The sequence below is a fragment of the Elgaria multicarinata genome, chromosome 23 (assembly GCF_023053635.1).
Source record: "Elgaria multicarinata webbii isolate HBS135686 ecotype San Diego chromosome 23, rElgMul1.1.pri, whole genome shotgun sequence".
NCBI classification, from domain to species: Eukaryota; Metazoa; Chordata; class Lepidosauria; order Squamata; family Anguidae; genus Elgaria; species Elgaria multicarinata.
The window spans coordinates 648,016-670,232 of NC_086193.1; the positions used below are offsets into that span (position 1 = coordinate 648,016).

General features: G+C 50.1%; 1 protein-coding gene across 1 annotated transcript in view; it reads right to left on the reverse strand.

The window, feature by feature from the left end:
- The window catches only part of JAK3 (Janus kinase 3), a 30,335-nt gene that overhangs the window by 3,894 nt on the left and 4,224 nt on the right, over positions 1-22,217 (reverse strand). The window contains exons 2-22 of the mRNA XM_063147211.1: positions 21,989-22,199; positions 20,700-20,823; positions 19,209-19,320; positions 18,725-18,870; positions 17,704-17,995; positions 16,696-16,818; positions 15,070-15,227; positions 13,776-13,887; positions 12,865-13,051; positions 11,685-11,809; positions 10,428-10,592; positions 9,583-9,667; positions 8,502-8,635; positions 7,788-7,926; positions 6,495-6,646; positions 5,111-5,261; positions 3,998-4,122; positions 3,542-3,731; positions 2,304-2,428; positions 1,251-1,423; positions 925-1,042 (exon numbers count right to left, since the gene is read on the reverse strand). Coding sequence (XP_063003281.1) covers positions 925-1,042; positions 1,251-1,423; positions 2,304-2,428; positions 3,542-3,731; positions 3,998-4,122; positions 5,111-5,261; positions 6,495-6,646; positions 7,788-7,926; positions 8,502-8,635; positions 9,583-9,667; positions 10,428-10,592; positions 11,685-11,809; positions 12,865-13,051; positions 13,776-13,887; positions 15,070-15,227; positions 16,696-16,818; positions 17,704-17,995; positions 18,725-18,870; positions 19,209-19,320; positions 20,700-20,823; positions 21,989-22,190 — 3,138 coding nt within the window. The 5' untranslated portion in view covers positions 22,191-22,199. The remainder of the gene's footprint in view (positions 1-924; positions 1,043-1,250; positions 1,424-2,303; positions 2,429-3,541; positions 3,732-3,997; positions 4,123-5,110; positions 5,262-6,494; positions 6,647-7,787; positions 7,927-8,501; positions 8,636-9,582; positions 9,668-10,427; positions 10,593-11,684; positions 11,810-12,864; positions 13,052-13,775; positions 13,888-15,069; positions 15,228-16,695; positions 16,819-17,703; positions 17,996-18,724; positions 18,871-19,208; positions 19,321-20,699; positions 20,824-21,988; positions 22,200-22,217) is intronic.

A 22,217-nucleotide genomic window follows, 5' to 3' on the forward strand; every position in this document is an offset into this window, starting at 1 on the left:
TATGTTTCATGATGATAACGACGCGCTCTGTGGCGACACTGACATGCTCTGCACTGATAGTGATGTGTTTAGCCTACAGATCATGCGCTTATAGTGACATGTTGCCCCAGTGAGATCCGTGTGACCGCAATGTTGTCGTCCTTTTAAAGACTTCCCATTCCTTCCAGGCATTTGGGGGCACACAGTGGGTTTCTTAATTTATTGTTAATTAATTAATTTTTTTAGCTGTTTTCAATTGTTTTACATTTTGGTATGTATGTATGTATTATTATTATTATTAATAATATTTAAAATATTTATATCCCACCCTATATCACTAAGATCTCAGGGCGGCGTACAGATAAAAACATACACTATAAAACAATAAATATACACAGTTAAAAACAAATTAAACCATAATCCAAGTTAAAACAGTATATAATTTAAAAGCAATAGATGCAGTTAAAACAATGTGCCAGTGAGTTTAACTATCAAAAGCTTTGTTAAAAAGCCATGTTTTTATTTGGTTGAGCTTTTATATTGTATTTTATATTAGGGGTTTATACTGTTTGTTTTATACTTTGAATGTTTTTAATTTTTGTGAACCGCCCAGAGAGCTCCGGCTATTGGGCGTTATAGAAATGTAATAAGTAAATAAATAAATGTTTTTACTTGGCGTCGAAAATGCAATCCCTGTTTTAATCCCTGTTGTAAGACGTCTAGAGGCTATTCCTGAGAAAGACATCTGAGAAATTAATTAATTAATATAATAATAACAACAAAAGAGATTCTCTCTCTCTCTCTCTTTTACACACCCACACCCCTCTCTCCTGGGATTGGACACTCACTGCTGATCCAATAGGCACAGCTGTCCCAATTCAGGCTGCCCTAGATCTGCCCCTAATATCTCTCGAGGTCCATGGGGCCGGGGTGCGCTTCTCTTACCTCCGAGGGACCGTGGTTCTTGCTCCCGTAGGTGAAAAGTTCATAGAGGACAACACCAAAACTCCAGACGTCCGACTCTTGGGAGAAGACGTTGTCAGCCAGAGATTCTGGCGCGTACCTGCCATGGTTAGAAAACAAAACAAAAAAAACCCAGATATGTTACAATATGTGAAGGTAGTTGCAGGACTCCCCCTCTGCCCCGGCTAAACATGCCAGCCAAGGATCGCGCCCGTAACACGTTCTAAGTGTTAGATGGAGCTTGGCTGATGGTGACCGTGTGCTGGGGAGATGTCGCCGTGCCTCCCCCAGGCGGGTCCCCCTCCTACCAGAAGATGGGGCTCTGTCCGGGCTCCCGCACCACGTAGTAGTCCTTTCCCTGGGGCAGGATCTTGGCCAGGCCAAAGTCCCCGATTTTGACGTGCTTCTCGTTCTCCACCAAGATGTTCCTGGTGGCCAGGTCCCTGTGGATGTAGCGCTGAGAGCCCAGGTACTCCATGCCCTGTGGGAGAGGCGGGCGTCAGGGGGCTTTCCTGGTCGGGGTTCCTCCCCCCCCACAACCCCCCCCGCTGCGCCTCCGCAGACCCATCTGTAGTGAAGAATTGAGATCTCCCTTAATTGGCAAATCCGGCATATTTCAGGGTCTTCACAGCTCCTGACGACGTGCGGTCGGTGGGGTAAAAAGGGGGATTGCCCCCCCAGTAGGTCTGCCATGGGGTGCGGATGGGAAAGTGCACCCCAAATAATTGCAAGCTGGGTGTGGAAAGGCTAAAGCAGCCTTCCCCCAACCTGGTTTTCCTCAAATATCTTGGACTATGACCCTCAGCAACCCCCTACAGCTCCTGTCATTCCCAGATAGCCTTCCACACCCTAACACCCTCTAAATATGCAGGACTACAAGTCCCATCATTCTCAGCCAGCCTTCCAGGTGTGTTTGGACTACAGATCCCATCATTCCCAGTGAGCCTTGGCATCCTCTAAATATATTGGACTCCGACTGCCAACATTCCCAGCCAGCCTCCTCCAAACAAGCTAGATTTGACCATTTCTGTGCTCCGCAGTGCTCTGAATTCCATTTTTTCCCCCATTTGTGGTGGGGTTGTTGGGGGCCTTATTGCAGACCCACATGTTGGCTGCCCCTGGTCTAAAGCCACCGAGCTCCGTCACTAAAATGACGCCGAGAGTCCTCTGCTTTGATCCAGCAGAGCTGCGCCGATGTGCTCATAGGATGTGACCCACGCACCCATCATGCATGTCAGGAAAGGGCGCTGCACGGCTTCCTAAGGCCAGTCTCTGTTCTTCCTGGCTCCCCAATCCGGATTTCCCCCTTTCTTTCTCCAGGTTTTGAGCGACTGCCCTGCGAGCGGTCCGAGGCGCCTCACCTTGCAGACCTGCCAGGCGTAAAACAGCAGTTTCTTTGGGTCCAGCCGCTCCTGGTTCTTCTGCAGGTAATCCCTCAGGCAACCCTTGGGCAGGTATTCCATGACCAGGTGGAGGCAGTTCCGGCCTGCAGTGGGAGGATTGGAGAACAGAAGTAAACGTCTCAGGGACGCAGCTCCGCCTTGGCGGCAAGGACCACGCGGTGGGCGGGGCAGACGCTTCACGCTTTTGAGCCACTGCACAACTCGAAACCTGGTTCTCCTTCGGAATTCGCACTCCTTTGAATTTTGCAGTGGAGTTTCCCAATCCAGAAACAGGGGTGGGGATATTCATGTTAGGGAAATGTATGCTTCTTTTGAGCACATGTTGTGTGTGTACATTTTTTAAAGTGTTCTCATTTTTTCCTGCACATGTTTTTTGTGTGTGAACTTTTAAATGCTCACTTTTTTTCCTGCACATTTTTGTGTGTGTAAACTTTTAAATGTTCAGATTTTTCCTGCACATTTTTTATGTGTGAACTTTTAAATGTTCACATTTTTTCCTGCACATTTTTTGGTGTGTGAACTTTTAAATGTTCACATTTTTTGGTGTGTGAACTTTTAAATGTTCACATTTTTTCCTGCACATTTTTTGGTGTGCGATCTTTTAAATGCTCACTTTTTTTCCTGCACATTTTTTGGTGTGCAAACTTTTAAATGTTCACATTTTTTCCTGCACATTTTTTGGTGTGCGAACTTTTAAATGCTCACTTTTTTTCCTGCACATTTTTTGGTGTGCAAACTTTTAAATGTTCACATTTTTTCCTGCACATTTTTTGGTGTGCAAACTTTTAAATGCTCACTTTTTTTCCTGCACATTTTTTGGTGTGTGAACTTTTAAATGTTCAGATTTTTCCTGCACATTTTTTGGTGTGTGAACTTTTAAATGCTCACTTTTTTTCCTGCACATTTGTGTATGTGAACTTTTAAATGTTCACATTTTTTCCTGCACATGTTTTTGGTGTGTGAACTTTTAAATGCTCACTTTTTTTCCTGCACATTTGTGTGTGTGTGTGTGTGTGTGTGTGTGAGAGAGAGAGAGAGAGAGAGAGAGAGAGAGATATGATCTGTATCATACAAATGTTGATGCTGTGTGTTTAGGCTGAGGAAGTGCAATTTTGGTACATTTACATTGAAATGCGAACTAATCTGATTTCCTGCCCACCCGACGCCCGCGTAAGCGCGCACACACGCGGCCTCACCTCGACTGTAGCACACCCCACGGTAGGCGACGATGTACTCGTGGTGCAGGGCACGCAGGATGGCGATCTCCTTCTCAAAGTCCTGCTGCTGCTCGGCTGAACTCTGGTGCAGGCGCTTCACCGCCACCAAATCTCCGGTGCTGTCGCCCAGCGGGTCGTAGCGACACAACTCCACGCTTCCGAAATTCCCCTGCCAACGACAAGGCGTACGTTTGGGGAGGGGGAATTATTGGAGGGGGGCACATCCTCTGAAGAAGCGGCTTTGGAACGAACGGTACAGCCAGGAGACAAACTCCTGTAAAGCCTTGCTGGCTTGCCTTCTGGGAAAAGAGCATTTTGTGCCTGGTCGTGCGCACCGTGGTCAGCCTTCCAGCCATTTTGTGAGAGTGCCCACGCCACTGTCTCTTCCCACCAACGCCAAGAGGCTGGCGGCCCCCGCAGCTGCGTGCCGCCCACCTTGCCCAGGATGGAGATGTACTTTAGGTGGCGATCTTCAAAGAGGGCGAGATCCTGGCTCAAGGAGGGGTCCGGGTACCCTGCAAAATTGTTCGTGGCCAGGAGGTCTGAGAGAAGCTCGTAGTCTAGGGAGAAAAAAACGGGGCGGTGGAGGTTGAGGGACAAGCAAAGATCATGGCATGAAGCAAAGCAGCACTTAGTGGACAGTGCGTGGTCACGAGCACAGGTCAGCCAGAGCCAGAAGAAGACCAGAAGAGCCCTGAGCCTGGGTCAGACCCAGGGTCCACCTAGTCCAGCCTTCCTCAACCTGGGGCGCTCCAGATGTGTTGGACTGCCCCAGGTTGAGGAAGGCTGACGTAGGCCATCACCCTGTTCACACAGAGGCTGATCAGCTATCGACCAGGGACCCACAAGCAGGACACGGTGCAACAGCACCCTCCCACCCATGTTCCTCAGCAGCTGGTTCACACAGCCTTACTGCCTCGGATACTGGAAGTAGCACACAACCATCAGGGCTAGTAGCCCTTGGTAGCCTTCTCCTCCAGGAATTTCTCCAACCCCCTTTTAAAGCCATCCAAGTTGGTGGCCATCACCACATCTTGTGGCAGTGAGTTCCAGTGTTGGAACTATACGCTGTGTGAAGAAGCCCTTTCTTCGATCGGTCCTGAGTCTCCCACCCATCAGCTTCATGGGATAATGACCCCTTTGGGTTCTAGTATTATGGGAGAGGGAGAAAAATGTCCACATTCTCCACACCAGGCATCATTTTGCACACCTCCATCATGTCTCCCCTCAGCCTCCTTTTTTCCAAGCAAAACAATCCCAGTTGTTGTAACCTTCCCTCTCTCTCTCTCTCTCTCTCTCTCTCTCTCTCTCTGAACACTGATGGGGAGAAATAGTTGTGGACGGCGATCCTGCTTCTTTTCTTGAGCTGCTTCCGTCTGACACACCCTCATCACTCAAGTATTAAAAGGTGCAGAGACTCCATGCTGTCCGCCTTTGCGTTGAGCAGGGGGTTGGTCTTGATGGCCTTATAGGCCCCTTCCAACGCTCCGAGTCTAGGATTTGCGGCTTTGCACTCTGTTTGGGCCACCTCCCTGCCTTGGGACGTACCCGAAGTGATGAGGCCGTTGAGGTCTCGGATGATGGCGCGGAAGGCTGGTCGCCGCCGTGGCTCATAGTCCATGCACTGGGCCACCAGGTTGGCCAGTTCTGTCCACTTGAGAGGGGGCAGTTGGTGGCAGTCGTGGTAGAACTTGAGCTTCTGCAGAAATGGGTGAAGGGGGGAACGTGTGTGTGTGTGTGTGTGTGTGCACAGCATTTATTGACAGCATTTTCACTAGCTAAAAAAAGGGGGGAAATTCTCCCCGAGAAGCTTACAAAGAGTCATAATTAGGTTTCAAGTTTCAAGTCTAAAAGACACGACACAAAAGGAAAAGGTATTGGGAGGGAGGAGGAAAGACAGTAAAGCAAAACTCAGGAATTCGTTCTTGGTTTTAGGGGTTCCTTCTGGCAGGGAAAGGCGAAATGAGCTCCCTTCAGTTGTTCCCTCATGCAATGAGAGTCTTCTTGGGAGGAAGGAAGATTTGCTCCTGAACATCAACTACCTGGAGTTTCCGCCCCCTCCCCGCAGGCATGGAGGCGACAGGCAGAAAGATGAGGCTCCTCTGTTGCATTTTATCTGCTGGGCTTCCTGTGGCCAATCTAAACACCTTCTCCTCTGCCTTGCCACAAAAGCTGGGCTGATATTACCGTATTTCTTTGATGGTAAGACGCCATCGATTGTAAGACGCACACTAATTTCAGTACCACCAACAGAAAAAAAACCCTAAGACACACCTGCGATTCTAAGACGCACCCCATTTTTAGAGATGTTTATATGGGGTTATACTTCACAAAAAGTATTGTCGGTTTGGAAAAACATGTTACTGTAAAGATAGGACGAATTTCTGGTAATAACAACTGTGCAGTTGTCTAACAAGAAATCTAAAACTAGGGATGGCTGAACGGTTTCGTCCCCGATTCCTGGTCAGGCTTGCCGTCGCTGCTCGCTCTGAACAGAAGGGTGAATTGCACAAATCCAGCAGCAATCAGATGGGACATTTGCGCAAATCTCCCCCAATTTGCCCAACTTTCCTTCAGAGGCAAAAGCAGAGCTGATTTAGCCTGCAGGGGAAACTGGCGCAAATTAGGACCTTGGCCTAGAATCGAACGGGAGCTTGTGCCTGGCTGTTTGCGAGCATTTTCGCTCTTGTGTTCGGGGCTTCGAGAAGGGCGTGTTTGCATCTTTCGTGAGCAAAAATGAAATTCTCGTGCATCTCTGTCTAAAACCAGCAGGGCGTAAAGACTCAGGGGTCTGAGTCCAGGCACGATGGTTCTCGAAATCTGCAGCTTAATGGCGTTTGCGCCATCGACGGGTCTTTCTCCTCCTGGCTTTGCAGTGTGAGTGACGCCCCCCCCCGCCCCCGGACAAGAGCAGGCCGCCCAGGAAACTGACCAATTCAGGCTCCATTGCGCTCCACGGCATGTTCCCACCGTTGAAGATCTCCCACAAGGTGGCGCCGAAGCTCCACCTGTCGGACTCAGCCGCCAGGTTTTTGGGGTCCTCCAGGCACTCGGGGGCCACCCAGGGCGTGCGGTCGACTAGCACTGAGACGGAAGCAGAGGGGGACGAGAGAGGAATTAGCACAACCCTGCTGCACTCCAGATGGACTACAAGTCCCACCATTCCCTGCTGGAATCAGACAGCGGGGGGGGGGGCTGTTCTAACCTCCACCCAGCCACCACGTTTGCTGGTTGAGATTGGGCCAGGCGCTACCTCTCAGGGTTGTTGTGCAGATAAAATAGCAGAAGGACAGAGTGTAGGGTTGCCATTGGGACCCTCGGCCGAATTCGTTCTAAGGCACTTTTCTCTGTCCCTATAGCAGCGGAAAAGCTGGTGGATTGGTCTCAACCCAATCAAGACGGTACCTTGGTTTGGATCCAGACTGCATTAATAATAATAATAATAATAATAATAATAATAATAATAATAATAATAATTTATTTCTTACCCGCCTCTCCGATTGGATCGAGGCAGGGAAACAACAGTAAGCATAAAATACAGATTAAAAACATGGTATATACTGTTTAAAAGCATCCTAAAAACATACTAAAATATCCTAAAATTCTACTGGATCGGCCCATTGTTAGAGCAGACCCATTGAAATTGCTGGGAGGTAAGTTATTTATTGCATTTACATACCACCTTTTTTCCTCCTGCCAGGAACCCAAAGTGGCCCCCATGATCTCCATCCTATCCTCACAACAACCTTGTGGGGTAGGTCAGGCGGAGAGTCTGTGACTGGCTCAAAGTCACCCAGTGAGCTTCATGGCCGAGTGGGGACTAGAACCCAGATCTCCCGAGTCCTAGTCTGCCCTCTAACCACTACACCACACTATACTTCACTAATGTAACTCCCAGGCATTCCAGATGTGTCCCCCCCCAAGTGCTTTTCTACAGTAAAATCCGGCCCTCGGGCCCTCTGGTTGCTTTTTGCCACAACGGGGAGGCGAGGAGCATTTGGGGTGTTCCTTCCTAGTGGCGCCGTCAGGGTTGGACTCTGGGCAGACGCCCCGGGCCCCACTCTGCAACACAGGCAGGAAACTCCCCCCCCCCCGCAAACTAGCAGCCACATTTTGAAGTTAGCAACGCCACGGCCACCGGAAGACCCCTTGAAGACGGTGAAGTCCAGAGTCGAACACAGCCCGTAAAAACAAGGCAAAACACCAGGCACGCGCAAGAACTCACAGTCTCTCGTCAAGATGGCGGTGCCGACTCCTGGATCGCTGAGTTTGATGAAGGGGGGCCGTCCGCTCGCCGCGTCCCCTTCTCGGGCTAGCAGGACTTTTTTGGCCGAGACGTTGCCGTGAACTACGTTTTTGTCCTCCTACGATTGAGAGAGAGAAGTTGATTATTCTATTCACATTTCCCCCTTTTTTCCCTCTTGCAAAGAAATCCAGAGAACTTACATGAGCCTCCTCCTCTCCATGTTATCCTCACAACAACAACCCTGTGAGGTAGGCTAGGCTGAGAGTCAGTGACTGCCCCAAAGTCACTAGTGAGCTTCCTGGCTGACTGGAACCCAGGTTCCACCTCCATCAGTGTTCACCCCACAAATTTCGATTCAGCCCCTGGCCCAGCTGAGAACTTGTGAGTAGAGACAAAATTGGCCCAGCTGCGTTCAGGTAGCTCCTTTTCGAGATGTTCGGGGGGCGCATTTAAGTTGTGAGCCGGGACGTAAGCAAAAGAGTTATGGGGACGAACAGCATTAAAATACATGAATAGATGCATATATAAATGCTTTGAAATAACAAATAGCAGCGGAGGCTGTTCCAAGTTCTGGCCAGGAGCAGCCACACTTGCATCGGATCCCCCAACGAAAAGGGGTCGCATACCCAAAAGGGTCTGGCTTTCAGCAGGGAGGGAGGGAGGGGCCTAGGGCAGTTCCGCCCACTGACCTACCAGGAAGTTGAGGGCGTAGGCCAGCTGCTTGGACACCTGCAGCTTCCACGTGGCCGTCACTTTGCCGGTGGCTGCGTTCCTGCGCAGGTAAGTGTCCAGGGCCCCGTGCTTCACGTATTCCTGCACCATGATGCCTGCAAGAAGGAAAGCAGAGCTGGATCAAAGGACGGAAGCAGTCAGGGCAGCGGTGGCTCTCATCGGGTTGCAAGCCCCATCGGCCCCAGCTGGCGTGGTGAGGGACCATGGGAGTTGAACTCCGGCAACATCTGCAGGGCCCGCGGTTGGTGGCCCCTGGCTTAGTGGCTCGCCTGTCTGTTTACACCAGAGGTGCACAAGCTCTTCCCACCTGAGGGCCGGATTCCATGCGGAGGGCGGTGCCCCCAAATACCAGCTTACTGTAGCGTCAAGCTCTGACCGCCGGTAGTTACGTCTTACTCAGGGGAGTCATTTCACACTCTTTTGAATGGGGGAAAGTGGCACAAAATCCAGGAACCCACCAGCTGATCAGTGTCTGGGGGGGAGAGAGGGCGGGGCCAGGAGAAGAGGGCGTGGCCACCTGGCAGATCATAGAATCACAGAATAGCAGAGTTGGAAGGGGCCTACAAGGCCATCGAGTCCAACCCCCTGCTCAGTGCAGGAATCCATCCTAAAGCATCCCTGACAGAGGGTTGTCCGGCTGTCTCTTGAAGGCCTCCAGGGTGGGAGAGCCCACGACCTCCCTAGGTCACTGGTTCCATTGTCGTACCGCTCTAACAGTCAGGAAGTTTTTCCTGATGTCCAGCCGGAATCTGACTTCCTGTAACTTGAGCCCGTTATTCTGTGTCCTGCACTCCGGGAGGATCAAGGAGAGATCCTGGCCCTCCATAATCTCTCTCTCTCTGTCCCTACATCCTCTCTTGTTTAGATTTTGCCACATTTTAGTTTCATTTTAAAAACACGCAACCGCGGACATAGGCTGGGCCCGGCGTGCAATGGTACCTCGAGGGGTCGGGACGCCCGCCTTCCGCCATCCCGCTCTCCCCCAAGCCCGCTCTGACCTCCTGGCACCCCCCGCATTTCCGTCGGCTGAAGAAAAACTCACTTTCCGCCCCCATGCAGACTCCGTAGAGTAGGACGAGGTGCTTGTGGGAGAGCTGTCTGATCAAGCTGGCGGCTTCGAGGAAGGGCTGCAGAAGGACGTGGACGGGGGTCAATTGAGAGCATCTGTCCGGCTCCTTCACCCCCTATTCAGCCTCCTGCTCCCACCAACGCTCTTCCTTTAACCAACGTTTTCTCTTAACAGGAGTTGAGCCCCACAACAGCGCCCTGAGCTGGAAGGCTACCAAATAGCACCTCCCAGGCACATGGGTTGCACGAACATAAGAACCTCGGAAGAGCCCTGAGGCTGGATCAGGCCCAGGGTCCATCCACTCCAGCGCTCTGCTCACACAGCAGCCGGTCAGCTGTTCCCAGCACCCCAAAAGCTTACTCTGTGTCTGTTCTCGTTTGGTTCAGCCCAATTTATTTATTGAGTCCCCAGCTCCACGGGACATCAGCTGCTCTGCATCTGATTTTGTTAAAGACGTTTCCGTCTGTGTCAGACATCTTCTGTCCCATCGTCTGTTCGTTAACAGAGTCAGGTGGGATTTTGTTTGTTTTAGGGACGTACCAGAGTTTTGTTCCTGTATGCAAGCGTGCACATGCGCAGCTGCGCATGTACGCCCCCGTCCCACAATTTTTTAAAATTATTATTAGTCCACAAGCCTGTACGACTTGGAAAAAGCCAGTCCGGCATGGAACCCGCAGGTCGGGTTATAAGAAATCCGAACTCATTTCTCTGACATCTCTCCTTCACGTGCGGAAGGCCCCAGGTTCGAGTCCTGGCACCTGCTGGTGAGGCCACCTGAAACCCTGGAGGGCCCCAGCCGGTCTTCTCATGAGCCTCACCTCCACCCTGCGGCAGTGGCTGCTGTCCAAGACCTTCATCACAACTTCCATCCGGCGGTCCCCAAACACCGCTTCTCTCTCGGCATCGTCGTCGTCCTCCTCCGTCGGATCCCATTTGAAGCCCCGGTAAATCCGAGTGAAGGTCCCTTGCCCCAGGTTTTCACACTGTGGCGGCAAAGATGGGGTACGGAGAAAGGGGGAGCAGGACGTGAGGGAAAACGAGGCCTCGGCTGTGCCCCATATTTATTTTATTTCATTTATTTTATGTATTGCATTTCTACCCTGCGTCTTTCACAGAGAACCTCTGGGAGAGCTGTGAACGGTCCCAGTGTGGGGCTGCCCCCACCGCCACCCCGTAGCTTCATAAGAGAGGTTTTCCTTGGGGCCGCAGCAGGGCAGGAAGGGGTTACCACCACCCCCTCACACACACAACCTGCTCTGATCCCAGAATTATCACTCCCCACAGAAGATGGAATCGACGTTTTAAAAAAAAGCTTTGCAAGTTGGATACAAAGATCAGCCGACAACTGGCCGCAGTTATATTTTTAAAAAAGCAGGAATGGTCTCTTTTAAAAAATGCCTCTTGCTCTGTGTTTTAATCTTCCCTGGTCTGAAATGGGGTGTTTCTGTGCTGGGCCATAGGGAGCCGGGGGGTGGGGTGGGGGGCTGTCAGAAGCACAGCAAAACCTTGGGGGAATCTACACGTCGTACTGAAGGCGCATGCATGCACCCCCAGTACGCCCCCAAAACGATGGTGTAGATTCTGCCTACCTGCAGCCCAGAAGAGACGGAGGAGGCGGCGGCTGGGGAATCTGGCCGCGTCCTTGCCGTTGCCGCCGCCGCCTCCCCGCCGGCCTCCTGCTGCCGGGATAAGAGCGACCCGGGTCAGAGAGCTCGGTGGAAGCGGAAGCCGAGCTCTCTGACCCAGGTTGCTCTTATCCCGGCAGCAGGAGGCCAGTGGGGAGGCAGCGGCGGCAACGAAGCGGCCGGATTCCCCAGCCGCCTCCTCCTCTGTCGCTTCTGGGCTGCAGGTAGGCAGAATCTACACCATCGTTTTGGGGGCGTACTGGGGGCGCATGCATGCGCCTTCAGTACGACGTGTAGATTCCCTCCTTCTCTGTGCATTTGGGGTTTTGGGTGTTTGTTTTTAAAAAGCCAACCCAGCTCATGTTTTTTGCAGCAGAGGGCAGTACAGGATCAGGAGACGTTCCAGGTGTTCCAGAGAGGAGATATCCGCGCCCCCCCCTCGTGTCTCACCTGCTCCAGGTTCTCTGCCTGGATTTTTTGGAACATCATCTGGTTGACGGCACGCCGGGGAGGAGTTGGGGAGGTGCTCAGCTGGTGGCCGCTGCCCCCACGGATGATCAGCAGGTTGGATTTCTCTGTGCAGGAGGAGGAGGAGGAGGAAGAAGTGGGACAGGCTGCCCTGAGCACCACAGGGCCCATCGCCACGGCCCTTCTGGCCCAAATCTATCCAGATCTTTCTTTCTCTGTTCCTCTCTCGTTGTCTTATAATTTCTATCTCTCATTCTTTTTCTCTCTTTCTATTTCTTCCTCTTTCATAGAATCATAGAATAGCAGAGTTGGAAGGGGCCTACAAGGCCATCCAGTCCAACCCCCTGCTCATTGCAGGAATCCACCCTAAAGCATCCCTGACAGATGCTTGTCCAGCTGCCTCTTGAAGGCCTCTAGGGTGGGAGGGGCCACAACCTCCCTAGGTCACTGGTTCCATTGTCGTACTGCTCCTTTCTCTCTCTCTCTCCCTCTTCCTTCCTTCCTTCCTTCTTTCCTTCCTTCTCTCTTTCTTCTCATTATTTCTCCTTCTTTCTAATTCTTTTCCTCTTCTTTCTTTCCTTCCTTCCTTTTATTATCCCCTCACTAAGGATGTTGGATAAATCTGTCATGGAGTCAAAGGAGTTCAGATTTTTATGATTCCACAGCGGGCCGGCTCTTTCCCCAGTTCAGCGAATTCTGCAGTCTTGCTGACCATTTCCCTAACTTTCTGAATTTTGTACAAATTTAGTAATAGAAAATACACAAAATAATCCGGCCGAAAATGTGCATTTGACTAAAGCATGCAAATGCACATTTTTTTGGGGGGGGGCATTTGCACATTTTTGCAAGCACAACTTTGTGCAAGTACGAATTTGCACAAGTGTGAATTTACACAAATTCAGAAGCCGAACCCCCCCCCCACCTCAGTTCCGTCAGTGAGCAGACAACGGAACGCAAAGTGCCTGGCAAGCCACGAAACGCAGGTGGGATGGATTTTGCACGACCCGCCACGTTCCCAGCCCCTCACTTCCCACCTCCTGGCTCGGAAGGTCATAGAATCCTAGAATCCTAGAATAGCAGAGTCGGAAGGGGCCTCCAAGGCCATGGAGTCCAACCCCCTGCTCATTGCAGCAATGCACCCTAAAGCCTCCCTGACAGGTACCTTTGGGCTGCGGGGGCCAGAGGGTGCCCAGCCGGAGGGCCACCCCGTCGGCCCGGAGGCAGAAGCGCTGACAGGCCTCCAGCAGTTCTGGCAAGCTGCAGAAATTCTTGGCCACCCCGGCGGTCGAGAAGGTGCCATCTTGGTTCTTCTGGACCAGCAGGCTTTTGAAGTCCTTGCCGAGGGGAGTCTGCGGGCAGGAGCCAGGAACGGGGAGACAGCCCACGAGGGGGAAAGCAAACAACGTTCAATTACAATCTTTCCAAGGTTTGAGGCACCCCTACGGCAGCTGTGCAGAAACTCAAGCCCTGGGGTCCCAATCCGGCCTTCGGTGGTTTCCCAAGTGGCCACGCCTCTCTTCCCTTGGCCCCTCCCCCTTCCCCCTAACTGTTGGTCATTTCGTGATTATCCCGCATTGACAAATTTCTGGTCCCCATTCTAAAAAGTTGAACTCTCCCTCCTGAGGCTCAAAGACAGGCCGAACTATGCAGGACATTTGCTCCACCCACTGCTAAAAAGGCTACGAATGTAGAGAAGCCTCTAAAGTTCTGGAAAGAAATCTGGCTGACAGATCGGTCCAACCTCCCAGGAAGGGGACAAGGTGGAGGTGTGGGGAAAATGCCACACGCGACACATTCTTGCATTTCGGGGTGCAGTTTTAGCGAGAGCCAGGCTCCATAACTTAACCGTAGTATGATTTTTCCTTATTCGTTACAGGTGGGCCTAAATGGAGCCTTTTCATCCCAGTTCAAATTAGAATCTGGAAGCATGGGGCTGCCCCCCACATCAGGAAGCCTGCCCAGAATGGCTCCGTCATTGGTGTTTAAATCCGACGTCTTGGAACCCCAGGGCTGCAATGGTCCTGCCCAAATGCTTCTTAGTAGAGCCAGGAGAGGCGAAGGGGCGTGTTTTACCTCGAGGGAAATGGTGAGCAGGAAGCTGTCGAAATCTTCCGGGCTGCGTCGAAACACGTACGCTCCCTCATGGTACCCCAAAGTTTTCAGTTTGTCCATTGCAAATTCTGACCTGCAATCAGGGGCGAACCTGCGTGAATCTCTCGGGAAGGTACACTTTGCCCGGTTCTGCATTTGACATACTCATTTTTCAACCCCGGCTCCTTGAAAGCATCTGTCACAAGCAATGTCAACATGGCCACTTGGCTAACGCAACCTCTCAAATTACAAATCCAATTTCGGTTGGGGATTGAAATTGTAGGCTATTAAATTCCAGGTTTGGTGAAGGCACACGACTCTGAGTTATACAGCGTTTCTCCACAAGGCATTTATTGCGCACTTGGCGTTAATCATGTGCCCGGTTGTTTATGGGTTCTTTAGACCATGTTGTGGCCCTCCAGTTCTGCTTTTTATTTTAAACAGAACTTTCAATGATTTTTTTTAGAGCAGGGATAATGCGGCATTTAATTGTGAAGGCGAAAGACAGCGCCATTTCCTCTTGTGCACTTGTGCTAGTCTGCTATACCACAGTGCCATCTAGAGGTTATGTAGTGGAAAAGCAGGAAAGGAAACACTCTTTGTGTAGCTCTCAGATCTCAATTCTGTGACAAAACCGAAAGCAGAAACAACGGATGAAGAGCCCTGCCTATAAACGCTCACGGCCTCATTTTAGCTCTGAAGAAAGGCTTTTCATGAAGCCATCCAAGGAAGGGAGGTAATTCTGTGGTTTTGTTCTGTGGTTTTATGTTCTTAAGTCATGCCACCACCCCCTTCCAACTTCCACTCTTTCATTTCACTTCTGCATCCTCGTACCTTCCTGTTTGTCTACAACGATTTCCGTTTGTACAGAGGTGACCTCCTTACCACATCCGCAGAGTTTTAAAAATATCTATCTATCTATCTATCTATCTATCTATCTATCTATCTATCTATCTATCCATCCATCCATCCATCTTGGTATTAGATGGTTTCCTTTATTCCTATTTAAATCAGCCCTTTCATCAGGACCATGAGGACTGGATGTGGTGCAACTAGTACTACCACCACCCTTGTGAGAACACCTGCAGAGACCCTCTCATGAAAAGCAGCCACTGTGCACCAGAGTCTCAGATTTGGGGGACAAAACCCCCTTAATGCCTTGAACCCCAGTCTGCCTTCCTGTCCTGGCAAACCAGTGGCACCCTGGACTGGGGCCAGGTTGTCCCCCTCTCCCCAAAGGGCAGTTGAGTTTGCACAGAGGCGGTTCCCTGCTCACGTGATGGGGCCGTGGCACTTGTTCTCCAGGTCCTCCAAGAGACGCGGTGGGGCCACTTCCTTGCAGAAATAGTGGCAGGAGTCGACCATCAGCCGGTAATAACCATCCACGAGGGAGACGAAGGACAAGGCCTCGGTCAGGCTGGGGAACTCCATCTCCTGCGGAAGGGAAGCAAACTACAGTTAAGTGTCACGGCAGAGGCCACGACACCAATTGGTGTCTGGTGCCATTCTTATCTTCTCCTTCTTTGTGCCTTTTTACCCTGGGTGACCTTCCACTCCAAAATGGTGTGTGTGTGTGTGTGTGTGTTGTCCACTCCCTAGGGTGTGCGTGTTGGATTACAGCTCCTGGTTCCTCTCTATTCGACCCTGGTTAGGCCTCATCTAGAGCATTGCGTCCAGTTCTGGGCTCCACAATTCAAGAAGGATGCAGACAAGCTGGAGCGTGTTCAGAGGAGGGCAACCAGGATGATCAGGGGTCTGGAAACAAAGCCCTATGAAGAGAGACTGGAGGTTTAGCCTGGAGAAGAGAAGATGAAGGGGAGACACTCTTCAAATACTTAAAAGGTTGTCCCACAGAGGAGGGCCAGGATCTCTTCTCGATCCTCCCAGAGTGCAGGACACGGAATAACGGGCTCAAGTTAAAGGAAGCCAGATTCCAACTGGACATCAGGAAAAACTTCCTGACTGTTAGAGCAGTACGACAATGGAATCAGTTCCCTAGGGAGGTTGTGGGCTCTCCCACACTAGAGGCCTTCAAGAGGCAGCTGGACAACCCTCTGTCAGGGATGCTTTAGGGTGGATTCCTGCATTGAGCAGGGGGTTGGACTCGATGGCCTTGTAGGCCCCTTCCAACTCTGCTATTCTATGATTCTATGATTCCTATCATCCTCAGCCAGGAACGATAGGTGTTGTAGTCCAAAACATCTGGAGGGCACCAGGTTGAAGAAACCTTGTTTACAGGATGGTGCCCAGTTGAAGACAGCCAGAATATGCGATTTGAGGGGTGGGGGCGGGGGAGAGGGGATATTACAGCCTTACCTTTTTCAATGCTCCCCATAGTGGGGCATGATTTGGCTATTTTTTTTGGGGGGGGAGACAGGAGGCAGGGTTTGTGGATGTTCATTTGTAAGCATGTGGTCTAGAGCCTTGATTTATGTTGTAAAGTAAGAGCAGGGATTCTCAGGACACTAGATTCTTTGCCCATTTTTGGTACAGTCACAGAATACGCACAGGCCAGTGACATATGAAATAAATAAATATGTCACAACTTGGAGAGAGATCAGTTGCTCCTTCTGCTCCAACCCAATTCCTGAAATTATGGGATGGTTTTGACTTTGCTTCTTTCTGGCTATGGACCGGGCTGTCCCTTCCTCTGGAGGAAGGCAGATCCTGGATCAAACCCATGATTATTCTTATTTAGTTCTAACACAAAGGAGAGAAAAAGGATTGTCCCAGAGATAGGCTGGATCTACACTACTGCTTTAAAGTGCTTTAAAGTGCTTTATAACAGTTTTGACAAGTGTTGGGCCCAGGACACACTCCATATACCGTTGTCAAAACTGATTTAAAGCGCTTTAAAGCAGAAGTGTAGATCCGGCCGAAGCCAGGAGACGGAGGCACCTACCAGAACCCGGTTGTCTGTCTTGGTCACACTGACGATGCGGTCTTCCGCAGGGAGACCGTCCCGGCTGGCTTGCTTGATGGTGATGTCGACAATCTCGGGGAAGTCACAGAACAGATGCGGAGCCTGAGGGTGTGTGTGTGTTTAGAATTAGGGGGAAAAAGAATTCATCTGGACCATCCTTTGAACAGGGAGCCCCAAGGAGCAAAGGGCTGTTGCTGTCAAATTCAAATTGATACTTGCTATCATTGCACAGAGAGGGAAATCTTTCTCTCCCCCTCCCCGTCCCCCGGATCTATCCCTTGCAATAGCAGGTTTCAATTATTTTAATTTATCATTATTCCACCTTCAGCCTGGACCAAACTCACAAGGCAGTTTTGGAGAATGTGCTCCCTGCTTTCTTTAAATACAGAAACACACACGCCAAGTTTCTAGGCCTTCTGACTGCAAATGCATAATGTATTGTCATTTGTAGGTACAGTACTGCAGGCAACCATTTGCAGTGTTGGTGCAATTTCGGAATCTTCTCTAAGTTCTTCAGGCCTTTTTTAAAAATTTTGTCTGCTTGCTTAACGGCGATTTCTCATCTATTGATTTGCTGAAAGGAGATGAAGTGAGTTAATTTGGTATTTACTTCTGTCCTCAAGACGTACAAGTAGATTTTGTTATTTGCAACCATGTAAGGGCATCTTCAGTTCATGTAGGTAAACCTCACGTACAAATGCCAAGTTTCTAGTCCTTATAGCTGCAACGGTTGGAACAGAGATCTGACCCCTTACTTTTGCTCCTGAGGCTGTGATCTTGTACTCACTTACCTGGGATAAGGACCGCTGGAGAGGGAAGATAATCTACGAGTGCTTGGAGGTGCTTTTTCCAAACCAATTCAAACGAGGATCATTTGAACTGAGGATATTCTTTTCCTCAGCTCTGTTTGTCACAAGAAGAACCCGTCCCCCTCATCACCACAGGCCCGAACCGAGAGGGGGAAAAGGTGGCCCCCGGCCGCCTCACCTTAGCGCCACTGTAGCTTGTCCTAATCCCCTTTTCCGCGGAGACGTGGATCAGCCGCGTGGTTTCCTTTGCCGCCGGGCCGGGGACCCTGGTCAGGAAGGTTTCCTCTGGCGTCGGATGCTTCAGGCTCTCCAGTTCCATGAGATACTTCAGCTTGAGTGAGCGCACTTCTGTCTGGAGGCTACTGAACTTGCGGAGCGACCGGCTGAACTGGCGCCGGATCCGTTTCCGCGTCACGAAGTTTTCCGCCTGGAGTTGGCAGCGCAGTTTCACCGGAAGACACGACTTATAACTGGAGAAGTGAGCACAAATCGGTCACCAGCGAGGGAGGAAAAACCGGGACCTGCTGTTTTCCTTGTGTGTTTACTGTTTTTTACAGTGTTTTCTACCATTTTTAATACCGCATCAGCTTTTATTATCTATCTTATTGTTGAATGCCACCTTGGGAGGGCTCCTGCCTCGAAAGGCAACTATGAAATATTTTAAATGAAATAATAAATAAATAAAATCAATGCCAGCGATGAGACTGCAGCCAAATTCCCACCACCTGCACCCTAATGAGATTCCCCGTGACCCTCCTTCATTGGGGAAACACGTTTTTGCGCTCTCGCACCTGCTGGTGTAATAGAACACTATGGACTGAACACACTCTTTTCGGAACGCTACGCTATGCCTGCATTGTACATGCAGGAATATTTGTGAGTGAAACTCTTTTCTTTTCTTCCCTTTAAGAAGGGTGTGGTCTCCCTTATTGTGGGACTGGTAAATGCTCGTTTGCATTGCCTTTTTGTTTTTCTCTGCTAATTGCCCTTCTAACAGAAGGCATCATTACTAAATAATCCCAACAGGTCCCACTTCTGACTTTGCAATACTGACTCTGTACAGGGCAGCTTTGGAAGCCTTCAGATGACCCAGAGTTGCCTGGGGTTGACCGATGCTGATGGGGTGAGGTCAGGTTTTACCAGCACACCATGACACCACCCATCGGGGAACCCTCTGCACCCTCTGGGATTCCCCTCACCTGAGACTTCGGGATGTCTCCTGCAGGCTCTGCTGCCTCTCCTTGGAGATCCGTGAGATGTCGAGCACAGCCAGGCCGAGACACGTCTCTTGGGCCTCCAGCGTCCAGGACTCATCCGTCTGCATGCTGATGAAATCGCTACGGGACTAAGAACGAATCATCCATGGGTGAGGAGCTTCAACGGCCGCCCTTTACCGAGGACGGTCCCAATTTTCCTGCCCTCTCTCACTCCAGTAAGTTACAGACTCCTGTTTCGTTTTGCCTTGAGACCCCAATTCTTTTGCCCTTTGGGCAACTGTCAAAGGCAGATAATCAACTCCTAGAAGGCTAGCATGGCCAACGGCCAGGAAGGCTGGAAATTGAAATCCAAAATATATCACTCCTGCTTTGCATGCAGAGGTTCAAGGTTCGATCCCTGACAGCTCCAGGTAGGGTTGTCCACTTAGGGCATCCGCCGTGGCCAGAGAAGGGCCGTTGTACTTACTTGAGCAAATAGATAATCGATTGTTAGGTAGTCCAACACCGGGTTGACTTGGTCACCTGTCAGGCCAAAACGATAGGATTTTCTGGGCCCAAAGCAATCTGGAAAGAAAAACCTGCCAGAAAAAGGGGGGGGGGGAGAAAGTGGGGGGGGGGAATGGGATATTAGGGTAGATAAACCATATTTCATAGAATCATAGAATAGCAGAGTTGGAAGGGGCCTACAAGGCCATCGAGTCCAACCCCCTGCTCAATGCAGGAATCCACCCTAAAGCATCCCTGACAGAGGGTTGTCCAGCTGCCTCTTGAATGTCTCTAGTGTGGGAGAGCCCACAACCTCCCTAGGTAACTGGTTGCATTGTCATACTGCTCTAACAGTCAGGAAGTTTTTCCTGATGTCCAGCTGGAATCTGGCATCCTGTAACTTGAGCCCGTTATTCTGTGTCCTACACTCTGGGAGGATCGAGAAGAGATCCTGGCCCTCCTCTGTGTGACAACCTTTTAAGTATTTGAAGAATGCTATCATGTCTCTCCTCCGTTTTCTCTTCTCCTGGCTAAACATGCCCAGTTCTTTCAGCCTCTCTTCATAGGGCTTTGTTTCCAGACCCCTGATCATCCTGGTTGCCCTCCTCTAAATACGCTCCAGCTTGTCTGCGTCCTTCTTGAATTGTGGAGCCCAGAACTGGATGCAATACTCTAGATGAGTCCTAACCAGGGCCGAATAGAGAGGAACCAGTACCTCACGTGATTTGGAAGCTCTACTTCTATTAATGCAGCCCCAAATAGCATTGGCCTTTCTTGCAGCCGTATCGCACTGTTGGCTCCTATTCAGCTTGCGATCTACAATTCCAAGATCCTTCTCGTTTGTAGTGTTGCTGAGCCAAGTATCCCCCATCTTGTAACTGTGCATTTGGTTTCTATTTCCTAAATGCAGAACTTGGCATTTATCCCTATTAAATTTCATCCTGTTGTTTTCAGCCCTATTTTTGTCTGAAGGGCAAGGAATAGAAGTGGACCTCAAGGAGAGATGTCCAAAGCCCTGGTGGGTGATGACCACTGATGTGGGGAGACCTCTAGGTGAGCGAGAAGCCCAGGTAGAAGGAATTCCCCAGAAAGGACCCTTTTTGCTTAAAATATAATTTCAATGATTTGTATTTTTTTAAAAGAAAACAACCCATGTTTTTCCCCCTATGTTAGCCCTAAGTAAAGTAGACCCATTGAAATGAATGAGACTTGACTAACTGAAGTACGGTTCATTCCAATGGGTCTCCGTGATGTAGGGCTGACATTGGATCCTTGCCCTTGTAATTTTGATGACCCGGAAGTATGATTGAGCGAAACGAGCGAATAAATAAAATTTCTCCTACGTTGAACAAGTCTTGTTCTAAGACAGCCCTCTCCCAACCCGGGGCCCTCTGTATGTGTTGGACTGCAAATCCCATCATTCCCAGCCCAACACATCTGGAGCACCCCAGTTTGGAGAACTCCGTCGTACCTGATCCTGTAGACGACCGTTTGGCAGAAAGACTCGTCCACGGTGAAGACGTGGTTGGGGGGGAACCAGCACGAAAGGTCCTCCGTGGCCAGCGAGAAAAGGCCGTGGTAGACGGGGAGAATCCCTGCGAGAAAAGAGAAGAAGGGGTCTAGCTTCGATTATTTTTCTCTTGCAAATTGCTTTGTGTGTTTTTTAAAACTGTTGTTGCAAATCAGAACGCAGAAATTTCTAGAGCAAATTGGGAGCCTTTTCACCCTTCCCTATTTATATCACCCCTTCATGAGAATGCAGCTAGAGGGGGCTGAAAATGTCTCGTCATGTCGGAAGGGAGTTTTGCTCTCTTGGGAAGGTTGAGGCAGAAGACGGCAGCAGGGCCTGGCTTGCAAACGCTTTGATTCACGCGATATCCCGGCAATCTTTCTTTCGTTAGTGGGAGTGAATGCTTGGGAAAGAGGTCTCCTGATAGCTGTGAATCTCGTCGTGGGTTTTTTGGGGCGGGAATGAGAGACCCATCAGGTCTTGAAGAAAGTGACGTGGGAGATCACAGCTCCAGGACTTTTTCAGAGCCATGATGTCATTTGCAGGAGTGCCGGGGCAATTGATGGACCCACTTGGTTCTGGGGAATGAGTGAGGCGAGAACAAGGCTTTCGAGTTCGATTCTTGATTGCGTAGAGAACAAGTCAGAGAGCAAGGAGAATAAACCAGAAGGGGGGGGACTTTCCTTTTCCTTTTCTTTGATGGAGTTCCTACTTCGGTTTAAATGCTGACCCTCCTTAGCTAGGTGTTGAGCCTTTCTAATGGAAAGTGAATGGTTGCATCTCAGCTGGTAGAAGAACTTGGGTTAAAACTCAAGTGTGTGTGTGAGAGAGAGAAAGAGAGAAATAGGGATGTAATATAAGTTTTCATTTTAACATGGAATTGCCTAAATTCGCCCTTTTGGACCACAATGCGAACCAGAATTCAGTCATGCTCTGAACTGTGCAAGAGAATCCTCCAATCCAAAACTTTTACACTAGATATTTTAGTCTTTGAGTTTCTGTTTTAAATCTGCTACCATGTTTAAATTCTTTGTACTGCTGCTAGGTTTTATTTATTTATTTATTTATTTTAAATATACTGTAGTTTTAAACTTCTAAACTTTGATATTGCAAGTGTGTGTGTGTGGGTTATTTATGTCCATTCTCACGATGAGCACTTGCATTTTAACATTTCCCATGCTGCTCTGCTGCCACCTCGAGGAAATAGATGTGCGTGGGGATAGTGGAGGGTGGGGAGGCATTGAACTTACCACATGCTTTGGCGGCTGCCGTGCAGACCTCCTCCGCGGTGTACTCTCCAAAGGTGAAGCATAGATTCCCAGCTGTCTCTGGGGCTGGCTGGGCGGAGTTCGGCTGGTGATAAAGCTTCACCAGGAGGACGCCCGAACTGCTGGAGGAAAGCCTGTGGGTCCCATGGCCAAGCAGCGGGGTGTCGTCGCTTAGGGGAAGCATCGCTCAGCCCTGCAGGAAGGAACAGAC